Consider the following 13,173-nt stretch of genomic DNA (forward strand, 5'->3'; position numbering starts at 1 on the left):
ACACACAGAATCTGAAACAGGCTCCAGGCTCTGAGCTGTCAGCACAGAGCTCGATGCGGGGCCCGAACCCACAGGCTGTGAGATCATAACCTGAGCCGAAGTCAGACGCTTAACCAACCGAGCCACCCAGGCACCCCTCCATTTATTTGTTTATTCAGTCATTTAGTTGTATCAATATGGACTCATGGATATTGATTTCAATGCTTTGGGTTATAATCCAATACTATTTTAATTATTTTGTTGCTCAAATTGTTCCAACTTTGGCCATCGGGAGCTCTTTCAGTTGCTTCCTGAGTCCCTTTGACATACGCCCATCATCGCCTGCGTGCATGTGTGTGTGTGTGTGTGTGTGTGTGTGTGTGTGTGTGTGTGTGTTTGGTCTTTGGAGCACTTCCTTACTTTCTGACTGCATGCTTCTTGTGTATTTCTTTTTTTTTTTTTTTAATTTTTTAAATGTTTATTTACTTTTGAGAGACAGCATGAACAGGGGCAGGGCAGAGAGAGCTGGAGACACAGAATCTGAAGCAGGTTCCAGGCTCTGAGGTGTCAGCACAGAGCCCGATGTGGGACTCGAACTCATCAGCGGTGAAATCATGACCTGAGCTGAAGTCAGACACTTAACCAACTGAGCCACCCAGGTGCACGTGTATATTGCTTGCCCCAGTCCTGGAATCAGCCATTTCTCCAAGAAGCCCTGGTTCCTTTCGTTAGAAAATAATATTAGAAAGCAAGATCGGGGTGTTAGGTTTGTTTATTGCTACTGGAATATCATTGCTTGGAGGACAGAAGATAGCTTTTAATGAAAGAAATCTCTTGTAAGACTGCTTTTGTGGTGGGGGTTTAGCTCAATAGTTGCAGCAGCCTAGTTGTGATACAGACCAGCCACACAGGTGGTTCAAGGCACCTTCCCCAGGTGTGAGTCAAGGAATACCGATTCCGTTCAAGGTGAGTTTGGCAAGGGGTTGGGTGCCTGGTGGCTCAGCTGGTTAAGCATCTGACTCTTGACTTCAGCTCAGGTCATAATCTCATGAACTGTGAGATCATTCCCTGTATCCAGCTCGGTGCTGATAGCATGGAGCCTGCTTGGGATTGTCTTTCTCCCTCTCCCTCTGCCCCTCCCCTGCTCACGCACTCTCTCAAAATAAAAAACTTCAAAAGATTAGTTCGGCAAAAGCATCAGGGAAGCCTCTCTCTTGCCCCTTCGGGGTGCTGGGGCCAGGAAGGAAGGCACAGTCAACACTTAGGGCAGACCTACTGTGTGCCACGCACCATCTGTCATCTTTCCAACAGCCCTGCAGAACAGGGGGCGGGCTTTCTATTTTACCCCTGAGGAAACCCAACGCCCATGGTAAGGAGCCTGCCCTGAGTAATAGCTGCTAAATGGTCAAGTGCGATTGGAAGCCACCAACTGACTGCCTTCAAAGGCTTTAAAAAAATACAATGTCTCGGGGCGCCTGGGTGGTGCAGTCAGTTGAGCGTCCGACTTCAGCTCAGGTCACGATCTCATGGTTTGTGAGTTCGAGCCCCGCGTCAGGCTCTGTGCTGACAGTTCGGAGCCTGGAGCCTGCTTCCGATTCTGTCTCCCTCTCTCTCTACCCCTCCCCCGCTCATGCTGTGTCTCTGTCTCAAAAATAAACAAACATTAAAAATACGGGGCGCCTGGGTGGCTCAGTCGGTTGGGCGTCCGACTTCGGCTCAGGTCACGATCTCGAGGTCCGTGAGTTCGAGCCCCGCGTTGGGCTCTGTGCTGACAGCTCGGAGCCTGGAGCCTGCTTCCGATTCTGTCTCCCTCTCTCTCTACCCCTCCCCTGCTCATGCTCTGTCTCTCTCTCTCTCTCAAAAATGAATAAACTTAAAAAAAATACAATGTCTCGGCCTCATTCCCAGAAATGCGGATTTTTTTTTTTTTTTTTTTTTTTTTTTGGTCTGGAGTAAGGGCTCAGGCACCAACGTGTTTTAACAGCTCCTAGGTGATTCTGATGTGCAGCCAGGATTGAGAAACTCCATCCACTCCGTGCCTTGCCACCACTCCATTACCAGTATCGGGAAACGTGGGTCATGTGTCCAGAGTGGCCTCTAGAGCCATGGCAGCCCCTGAGTTTGTGGCCTCTGGGAAGGACCAGCCACTTCTGTTGCTGCTCGGATGGGCATGATTGGAAAATTTCCCCCAGCAATGGGAAAATAGCCCTAAAATAACAGAAATTGTCCAGGCCAAAAATGGATCATAAAAATAAAATCATTATTGTGTCTTGGGCTTCGGGTTTATATATATTTATTTGGAGAGGAGGAGGGGCCTGCAGTGACTGCATACTTCTCTCCCGAAGCATATTCTGTCCAGCTGTTACTGAAATCAGTTGGGCTTTCCAAAAACCCACACTGGCGAAGGGTAGACAGGAAGAGGCTCCTACAGCCGTCTGTTGCGGCCTCGTGGACTGCAGACATCGACCCGTGAAACGCCCTGTGCAAGCCTGTCAGGATCTGGGCAAGCCCCCAGGGCACTGGTGCTGGGAGAGAATCTTCTGGAAGGAAGGAGTTGTGGGACCCTCCCACCCCCTTGCCCTCCCTAGACTGGAAAGGCCAGCTCAGGGGGGGGAAGTGACTTGCCAGAGGACACAGCAAACCAGGGTCGGAACTAGGAGGGACACCCAGTGTCCTGCCTTGCAGCCCAGTGCTCTGACCACTACCCCACTGTTGTTTTGGGCGTGGGGACGGGAGAACCCTAGCTCTTTAGAGAAAATCGGACCCCCTGGGATGCCTAGGTGGCTCCGTCAGTTGAGCCTCGGACCTCGGCTCAGGTCATGGTCTCACACTTCATGGGTTCGAGCCCCATGTCGGGCTCTGTGCTGACAGCTCAGAGCCTGCTTCAGATCCTCTGTCCCCATCGCTCTCTGCCCCCGCCCCCCGCTGGTTCTCTAAATAAATAAACTTTTTAAGACAGGGGTGGGGGGGTGGGAAGAGGGCACAGAAGGAGTGGGCTGATTCAGATGTCGGCCCAACGGGGCACCAAACTGTACTTGTTCCCACAGAGGAGAGAGGTTGAGTGAGGACGCTGGGGCACAGCAAGGTTTGTTGGTGGCCTGATTAACGGGGGAAGACTCAGGAGTGGCGGGAGATGGTACAGAGGGCAAGACTGTGAACTGTTGCACTCGTTATGACCCCGGGCAGCCCACAGGCACAGGTTTCCTGCAGGTGGACAAAGAAGGCTGGACTTGTCACCTCCTGTTCCCTCACTGCCCACCTTGAGCTTATCCTTGTCTCTGGGCCGAGGCCTGACATCTGGACCCGGCCTCGCTGTGAGTGCCTGGGGCCTCACATGCTTCCTTTCTGACTCATGGAGCCATCCACAAACAGTGGAGGATAGGAATGCTACCTCTGTACAGTAGGGGTTTCTGTGCCATTTGCCCTCAGGGCCCGGAGGCAGGTAGAGGGTCCCTGGGGAAGGGAGGCACCAAATACTGAGAGCTTATTATGTAGCAGGCATTCTCCGGAAGGCACCTGTGCAGTTCTTCTGATAATCACTTGAGGCACTGCGTCAGCCGGGCATGCTTTTGGCTTCAAGTAACAGCAAACCCAGCCTGTGGTAACTTGAGCCATAAAGCTATGACTGTTTGTGTAATGAGGAATGTGGAAGTTGGGGCCCAGGGTTAGTTTAGCAGCTAACCGATGTCCTTAGAATCCAGGGTCTTTCCACCTTTCTGTTCCCCCATCTTCAAGGTGTTGGCTTTGTGTCCTCAGATTTGTCACCTCATAGTTACAAAAGGGCAGCTGCAGCTCCAGCCATCTCACCCATTCAAAGGCAGGTGGTCACAGGCAAACGGCTTTCTTCTCCTAGACTCAGTCTTTTTGCCAGGGAACAAATATTTTTTAGATGCCTTTTTGGTCACCCCTAACTGCAAGGGAGGTTGGGAAAGGGGATGAATGGTAGAAAGGAGCAGAAGAACCATGATTGGCTTTGACCAAACATGATTCATCTCCTGAGGCAGGATCCATTGCACCCAGGTCAGAATTGGGGTTGGTTAGCAAGAAAGGGAAGAGATTAGTTCTCGGGGAGCTAACTCCTAGCAACTGTCACCAGCAGGAACTATCATGATCCCATTTTCCAGAGGAAGAGGCAGCCCCAGAGGGACCACACAGCTCTGAGTGGCTGAGCTAAGAACGGAACTCAGAGTTATCTCGCTCTAGAGCTGCAGGCTGAAGTTGTACGTGGAAGGGCCCCAAAGCCCAACGCTCTGAACGTTCCCCTTTCTCTCTCTCTTTCTGCTGGTCCTGCCCCCATACTTTTCTCATCTGCACAATGGGTAAAATACTCCAGACCCTAGGGAGGGAGTTGCTGCAAGGTACCTAAAACCTCTAGGCTGGCGCCTGGCATAGGACGCATGCTCGGTTGACAACGTGGGTTGGTGGCGTTGGAGGACGTGTCCTGTAGTGGTCACAACTGTGGCCTGAAGGTCACTGGCCTCGCATTCTCGTCCTGGCTCTGCCACTAACGACTGATGTGACCTCAGGAGGTCTTTTTGCATTGCTGGGTCTTCGTTTCTTTGGCTGGAGAGTGGGGATCTGGGCATGTTCCTGGCCTTCAAATATCCCCCCACCCCTGCCTCCAGAGAGCTCGGGGGCCCCTGCATGGCTCCTCACAGAAAGAAGAGAGGAGGGGGTTCCCAAAGGATGAGGCCCAAGTCCATACCCCAGATGGCTGTATCATTACCTACTGTTGCATGACAAATCACTTGAAATTTCGGTGGCTTAAAATGGTCACCGTTTGATTTGCTCACAGTTCTGTGGGTTAGCGATCCGGGCTGGGTTCTGCTGAGCACCGCGACTGGTGCTCACCCGGGCTCGGCCACGCAGCCGCAGTCAGCTGGCAGCTGGGCTGGGGCTGGCTGGCCTGACACGGGCTCACTCACCTGTCTGGCCCCTGGGGGTGGGCTGCTGGCTGGGCCGCGTGACTCCAGCGGACTCACTCAGATGTCCTCACGTGACAGCTATGGTCCAAAAGGGTCAACACGGAAGCTGACCTGCCTCTTCAAAGCCTAGGCTCGGAACTCCAGAGTTCCCACCTGCTGCGTTCTTTTGGTCCAAGCAAGCCCCAAGGCTACCCTTCCAGGTGTGGGGGAGTTTGATGAGAATTTGTGGCCACTTTTAATCCCCCATGCAGGGGAACAGTCTTTTCGTCCTTATTCCTATATCTCCCTTTGGAAAAAGATACATAATAAGCATCTTACTAATAACTCGTGTTTTTTAAAGTTTATTTATTTTGGGGGGGGGGAGTGCATGAGCAGGGGAGGGGCAGAGAGAGAGGTGGGGAGGGAGAGAATCCCAAGCAGGCTCCGCACTGTCAGTGCAGAGCCTGATGCAGGACTGGATCTCATGAACCAAGAGATCACGATGTGAGCCAAGATTAAGAGTCAGATGCTTAACCGACTGAGCCACCCAGGCACCCCTCAAATATTTATTTATTTACCAAATGAGATTATGCCTGTAACAATCTTAGCATGTGGTTTAGTGCTCAGTAAATGGTAGCAGTCTACTATAATAATAAAGATTATTAGCACTATTTATTTATTAAGTGCACACCCGGTGTCAGGTGTTTTATGTACGTCATCAGCAATTCTCACGGCAGCCCCGAAAGGTGGATGTTATCATTCTCATGCTCAGAAGAGGAAAGGGACTTGCCCGTGGATCCAACAGCTAGTGAGTAGCAGAGCTGGGATCTGGGTCCCACTGTATCTCTAAAAAGCTAGCTGCGGCGGGGGCAGAACGAGAAGTGAAGGGGGCTTGGAGAATTTGCACACAGGACCCCCAAAGGTGTGGGAGAACGAGCTCTGAGGGGCCCATCCAGCACTGCGGCCTCCTCCGTACTCACCTGCAGCAACCATCGTGGGCGATACCTCCTTAGAGTAGAAGTCGTGGTCACCAGTCGTGAGGCTGGGGGTGAGGGGTTCACAGACAGCTCGCACCGATGGTCTTCCTCCCGACGCTGACTTTGGCCAGACTCTGCCGAGTCTAAGCATAGGAGACTCACCATAACCTAGAATGCTTGCAGGAGTCACTATGGTTATTTAGAATATTATAATATGCATCATCGTGCCTATCCTCACTTGGCTGCACAGCGACACTGTGTCTGGAGTGCGGTCTGTGGCTATTTCCCAGGAGGGACCCTGTGACTAGCTGAGCAGCTAAACCCTCCCAAAGGGGAACACAGAACACTGTCCAAAGGACAGTGGCCCAGGCAGACCCCTGTCAGTGGCCCCCCTCCCTCATGGCCCCACTAGCCCGCAGCCTCTCTGTGCACCGCCCCCCCCCCTCCAAACTTTCCCCAGTGCCTTACCTTGGCTTTTCAGATAAGAGCCCCAGGACTTGGCCATGGTAGAGGGAAGTGCCATGTGAGGCTTTGTGGCCATGCAGAAACTGTGGGTGTTGGGCATTCAGAACTGGGGACTTGTCAGAGTCCAGCCTGGGGGACTTTCCACCCCTGCCCACGCCCCTGCCCCTCAAAAAGCAGATGACACAGGCAGGAGGGCTATAAATAAGTGAGCCGCTCCTGGTGACACCTTGGTCTGCGCCTTCCTCCTGCCCTTCCCATCTGCGTGGCCTTGGGTTTGTTTTTCCTCTCTGTAGCCCGAGTCTTCACCCGTCAAAGAGGATGGCAACAGTAGCTACTTCACAGGGCTGTGGGGAGAACGAGTGAGGCCAAATGTAAGGGACGAACGTGGCGCAGAGCACAGACGTCAGCCGCGGTTTCAGCTTCTGGCTCCTCACCGTCGACTGAACCACCCTCTCAGGGAAGCTCCTCCTGGTTCCTTTGCACCGTAAACACGTGTGGCAGACTCATCCTCAGTTCTAGGTGGAGCCCGAGACCGGGAGACAGATGACCAAAACCCAGCTGGGTGGGGGGGGGGGGGGGGGGTTGCAAACGGAGAATGAATCCTTAGTGAGCATCTGTGGAGACCCGACTGTCCCACTGGGTGCTTCCCTGTGCAATATCTCCGCGGCTTCCAACACGGAGGGGCGGGGCTTTGGCTCTTTTTTTGTTTCTGCTGGGTAGTCTGGTGTTATTCTCCCCATTTACAGATCACATCAGAACACTGAGGCTCAGGGGAGCCACAGAATCACCCAGGGCCACCGAGCTCATGACTGGCTGCTCAGGGCCTTCTGGGAGCCCAAGAAAAATACAGATTGTGACAGACTGACTCTCCTCCCAGCTGGAGAAATTATCTTCTTCCTTTCCGTAAACATGGGGGTGGAGCACAGGGCTGATGTGTCAGCAGAGTGGAGAAATCTAGAAATAAGTCCGTGCTGGGTGTGAAAGAGCCAGGGAGCTTGCAGGGCACGAGGAGGTCCCATTTGAGGCTGGCACCCGTGCTTTGTCATGGCAGTCAACCAAGAGAGAGCTCAGCGTGGGGTCACAATAGTCCAAGAAGAAGGTGATGCCAGTAGAGGGAGAAATATATGTTGGGGCTATGGCCCTGGCCCTTTGTAGGTCTCTCGCTCTCTCTCTCTCACTCTCTGACCGCGTTCATCCTTCTTATAGGCATCCTGATTGTCTTCTCTTCTCTTTTATTTGAAAAAGTAAAAATAGTTGGTGGCATTTGCACTCACGGGTCATGAGCCACAGTTTGGAAAACACTGGCCTTCCATCCCGTGCCCTGTTCCCCAGATCTCCAGGCAAGAGGCCCTGGGGCAGCCCGGAGTCCACTCATTCCACACTCACCACCCCCCCACGTACATACTCACTCACTCACTCACTGCTTTGGCAACAATTCTCCAGCGCCCGTGGGGGTCCTACAATTCAACCCGGTTCTGACACTAAGTACCTGGAGTGAGTGCAGACCCCGTAGGTTAAAGAGCAGGGTCCCCAACAAGACTGCCCTTACTTCAGACGCCAGACACAAGTGGGGTCCCCAGGCTACCCAGACTTCTGACTTGGCTTTAAACATGACGGCCCCCCTTCAGAGTTGATCATTCACTGAATGACTCTGAGAACTCACTGCAGAGACTCTATTTCTGCTGACCCTTTTATTCTAAAGGACACAACTCAAGAGCAGCTAGGGACAGAGACGAATAGGGGTGAGGTCTGGGGTGGGGAGGGGCGCACAGAGCTCCCGTTCCCTCCCCCGGTGGAATCCAGGCACAGCACCCCTGACACATCTATGTGTTCACCAACCAGAAATCTCCACGGAGTTTTATCTCCTGGGCATGACTGGGCCGACTAACATGTTGGCCATCCGGTCTGCAGCTCTCCGGAGAGGCAGAGGTGGGGCTGAAAGTTCCAACCCCCCATTCCCCACCCCCCACCCCCCACCCCCGCTGGTTTTTCTGTGGCCAGCCCCTCCTTTGACACCAAGGGCTGCCATGAGTCACCTGTTAGTGTGAATTCAGGTACAGTCAAAACGGCTCATTATGAATAATAAAGGACACTTATCACTCAGGAAATTCCAAGGGTTTTTGTAGCTCTGTGCCAGGAACCTGAGACAAAGACCAGATCCCCTTTTCATTATACTACACTCCCCCACCCCCCCACCCCCACACCCCCACAGACTCACCCTCACATTCCCACACACACTGCTGGTTCCCATCCAGCCTAGGCGGAAGACAGCTTGACCTTGGGCCTCTGAAGCAAAGGCCAGATAAACCCTTTTCTCTGCAAGACCGTGTGTTCCTGAGGACAGATCAGGTTCAGGTGAACACATCGGTTCAGCGATGCCACAGCTCTGCGTAAGGCGAGGCCGTGCAGGGGGCTCAGGCGTCCTCTCTGCGTGCAGGGTGGGGGCTGCGGAAGGCTTCTAGAGGTAAGCCAGCCTCTGCTGGGTCCCCTAGGGAAGGCCAGCTTCCAGGCTGGGGCACATTTGCAGGCAGCATGTCACCTGCATTTCCACCCCCAGAAGCCTCCCTCCTGTCCTCGCCTGTCCTCTCCCATCCACTCCACGCTCTCATACTCTCTCCACTCTGCCTTGCTCCAGGAGAGGGGCTGGTAAACTTCCAACCACAGTTGAGTGACTCATGGGCTCATTGTGTCACTTCTCCCAAAGGAGTCCAGCTTCTCTGGGCCGGGTGCAGGGGGTACAGGGGTGACTGAGTGCCCAGGATCCAAGTCGAAGGGCATTACTTGTCTCTCTCTACCTCAGCTTCCTCCTCTCTAAAATGGGGATAATGAGGGGCGCCTGGGTGGCGCAGTCGGTTAAGCGTCCGACTTCAGCCAGGTCACGATCTCACGGTCTGTGAGTTCGAGCCCCGCGTCAGGCTCTGGGCTGATGGCTCGGAGCCTGGAGCCTGTTTCCGATTCTGTGTCTCCCTCTCTCTCTGCCCCTCCCCCGTTCATGCTCTGTCTCTCTCTGTCCCAAAAATAAATAAAAACGTTGAAAAAAATAAAAAATAAAATGGGGATAATGATAACACCCTCCAGGGGCACCTGAGTGGTTTAGTCAGTTAAGCGTCTGACTTTGGCTTCGGTCATGATCTCACGGTTTGTGAGTTCAAGCCCCACATCGGGCTCTGTGCTCACAGCTCCGAGCCTGCTTCAGGTTCTCTGTCTCCCTCTCTCTCTCTCTCTCTGCCCCTCCCCTCCTCAGAAATAAATAAATATTTTAAAATAATAGTAATAATAATAGCAAACCCCCCCCCCATAGCTTTAATAAGGGAACTAAGCAAGATCATGGAATCTAATCACCTGGGGTTAAAGCCTGAGGCAGACTAGGGAGGCAGTAGGTGTGGGCTGCTATTAATCAATATTAGTATAATGTTTTCTTAACAGTTATAATAATGAAAGCAGAGAATCTGGAGTATCATGAAAGGGGAGAGAGGACAGTGTGCCTTGGTGGGTAAAGGGAAAACGTGCCATTTTCATGCTTCTCCAGAGCGTCTCGTGCCCGGGGCCACATCCCTGGGGCCACATTCTTGGGGATGCCCTGGTGGCCCTGTTCCCCAGCGTTCCCTCAGCATCTCTGGCCAGGCTCCTGGTCTTTCACGCTCTAGCCCAGGAGCTTGGGACCTGAGTGGGGGAGGCTTTAGACCTCAGGGTGGGGACAGGGGTGGAGGCGAGCATACATGTTGGGGTGTGACTTGAAAATCAACATGACTGCCCCTACCTTAGAGCTTTTCTGTGTGTGTATGCCAGACCCCTACCCATATCAGAATCAGCCCATTCTGAACCCTTCCCACCCAACCAGCATCCCCGGGGTGGGGCACAGGAATCCGCATTTTAAACACCCCCATCAAACTCTATGTCTACAATACAGAATTCTTTAGGAAACATTAATTTAGTTGACTGCCCCCCCTCTGTGGGCCTATGAGAAATAGAGACTCAGGAGCAGGGGACATGGGCCAGGTGACATGTGACTCTTGGGGCAGAATCCCCAGTTCCCCTGAGGGATGCTTGCCTCCTTGTTTCTGGAACATTCTGGATGACTTCCAGCTCACTGCTGTCCTTCTAACCTTCACCCAAATCTTTGACTCATGGAGCTGCCCCCTCCTTCCATTGTAGACGTTCCTGGTCTGCCGGGACAGCAGCTTGAAGCACCTGGTGCTCTGTGTCCACTTCCCTTCCCTGAACGACAGCTCGTCCGAGGTGCTCGAATACACCATTAAAGAAGAAAAATCGAGTAAGTACCTTCCTGTGCTGGCCCCTGACCACACAGCAGCAGAAGATGCTACACCACACTACCACAGACACTCCCATCTGGTCACAAGGGTTTAAAATAGGAAGGCTGGGAGGACTTTCAGCCCCCCAGAGTTATCTGGCCAGGTTTGTTGTGAACTCAGTTTATCACTCACAGTTGATGTGTTTCCGCTCACCCCTGTCACAGCCTGTTGGCTTTGCTTCCTCTTGGCCGCCGTGAAGCTTCTTCTGGTTAGCTCAGGCTGGAGAAACAGAAGAAAAGGAGAGGAACTGTCTGGATCCCCGGTCCCAGTGACAGCTCGGCACACACCCCAACCTTGATCTTGGACAAGTCACTTAACCTCCCTGAGCCCATTTTCTCGTCTGTCAGATGCACGTAACAGTCACTGTCCTGCCTGAGCCACTGGGCCTTTGTGAGGGTCAAATGGGCAGGCAGTTTGGAAGACTGAAATCCTGTGTGTGCACAGGGCTGTGGGGAGCAGGCCTGGGGCCCGTGGGAAAATATTTTGGGGCCCCTGATCAAGGGCGGTTTGTACTGATACACGGTGAAAGGGTCCGGGCCTCTCGCAGACCATGCCAGGTAGTAAGAGCCAAAAAGCCTAGAAGTTAGAAGAATCTGTAGAATATTCCAGCATCCAGCTTAGGTCCTCTTAAGAATCCGGGGGGTGTGGAAAGCTTTTTACCCTTAGTTAGAAACAGAGTGAAAAGAGTTAAAGAAGACAATAAAATATGTATGAAGTATATTTCGTAAATATATATTTATATAACATGTAAATATAATAAATATTTTGAGATATTTATTAAATATTCTGGAGTAGTTCTCAGGAAACACTTGTGCCCAACACTGAGCAGATACACAGATGAACAGGCTCTTGGCCTCAAGGGTCTCCCAGTCTAGTTGGGGGTGGGGGGGTGCTTGGTGGGGGTGGGAGGGACACAGACACACACTTGCTGTGCAGTGTGGCAGGGGTGACTGCAGAAGGTGGGAAGGATTCCAGGAGAGCAGGAACAAGGAGAGAACACAGGCTGGGTCCCAAAGGGGAGACCAGTGGGTATTCATGCGCTTAGAAGCTAATCTAGCTCCAGAGGTGGATGTGGATGAGAAAGCAGAAGCAGGTTGCTCAAGGGGGCCTTTCCACAGAGACCCTGACTCACTGTATGTTCAGCACATGGTTATTGAGTATCTCCCCTGTGTCAGGAGCTGTTCTACCACTGGGACCACAACATGGGACAAAACACAGCCTCAGCCTCTCCGGGCTGATGTTCGGGTGAAGGGAGGAGACGGTAAACAAGTAACAATACAGGGTGACCTTGAGCTGAAGAGTCCCTGCTGTGTAGAATGTGGAAATGGGAAGATCAGCCAGCTGCCTCAATATCAACAAAAAGTGTAAGGGCTTAAGCCCAGAAGAGGCTAGTGTCTGCTCCTGTGCAAGATTCCTCAGCAGCAGCGGGGAAGGCTCTTTTGGGGGGCGGGGGGGGGGTGCTCTGCAGCAGGAGCAGGCAGCCTCCCAGTTCAGAGTCTTGTGCAGGAAATGGGTCTGTACTTGTGCTTGCATTCCATTGGCTAGAGTGCGGTCATATGACCACACCCAACTGCAAGGGAGACTGGGAAATGTGGTCCTGGCTTGTGCCCAGGCAGAAGCAGAGGACTTGGATTTCGGTGAAAGGCTGAGAGTCTGTGAGGGGGTAGAGTATGTGGGATTGTTACTTTAGATAGCAAACCAGTGACCTCTGTCCCGCAGTGTCCAGCAAGGAAGAAAGTGTAGGGATCTCAAAGAGGAAGGAGGGTCATAGTTTTCCCAAGCCAGGGTATACAGCGCCTTCTAATGACTGCAGAAGGGGGAGGTTGTTTGGGGCTCCTACTGTTCTCCAAGAACCCGGGCCCTTTCATGGATGTTTCAGCAGGTGCCTGGGGGTGCACAGACCCCGGGTGCGTGTTTGACCATCAGCCGGGTTCAAAGACTCGCCTGCCCAGGCACTAGTTACCTGCAGTCCTTTAGAAACCTGATAGCCAGTTGTGCTCTTGAATTTCAACACCAGCATGGAGAAAGTAGCTGAAGGTGGGCATGTGCTCTAGAAGTGCAAGGAGGGAGCTTTGTTCAAGGGCAGGCTGATAAGGAAGGCTTCTCAGAGGAGAGGGGAACCGGGCTGGACTGACAGACTGGAAGGTCTGCTTTTCTCCTTTGCCCCTCGCTTCCTTCCCACTTCCCCGCCCTAGCTCCAGGGTAATCACTTCTAAGTCTTTCCAACCCAGTTACACTTCCTGGCCTTTAGGGACTTGGTCAGAAAGCATGCAGAAGTCCTACCCAATGGAACCAGGATGTCATGTCTGGCTGCAAATGTCTCATTTCCAATCGGGAGCCCAAGCCACAAACCAAGGCACTTAGCTCCCTTTTCCAGATTCATATCTTCCTCCCAGGACCGTGTGGTAGAATCTCACTTCCCACTCTGAAACACTCAGTGCTCAGCTTTGCCGAAAAGACCATCAAAACCCAAACCCCAAATCCTTCCTGTGACATAACTCTTCCAATCGTGATTTGTGTCCATTCACTGTGACC

General features: G+C 52.7%; 1 protein-coding gene across 1 annotated transcript in view; it reads left to right on the forward strand.

Annotated features, from left to right (window-relative positions):
- Positions 1-13,173, forward strand: part of RIN3 (Ras and Rab interactor 3) — a 125,142-nt gene that overhangs the window by 44,382 nt on the left and 67,587 nt on the right. Inside the window, exon 3 of the mRNA XM_030319824.1 lies at positions 10,481-10,598. Within this exon, the coding sequence (XP_030175684.1) occupies positions 10,481-10,598 (118 nt within the window). The remainder of the gene's footprint in view (positions 1-10,480; positions 10,599-13,173) is intronic.

Source organism: Lynx canadensis, chromosome B3 (genome assembly GCF_007474595.2).
Source record: "Lynx canadensis isolate LIC74 chromosome B3, mLynCan4.pri.v2, whole genome shotgun sequence".
NCBI classification, from domain to species: domain Eukaryota; kingdom Metazoa; phylum Chordata; class Mammalia; order Carnivora; family Felidae; genus Lynx; species Lynx canadensis.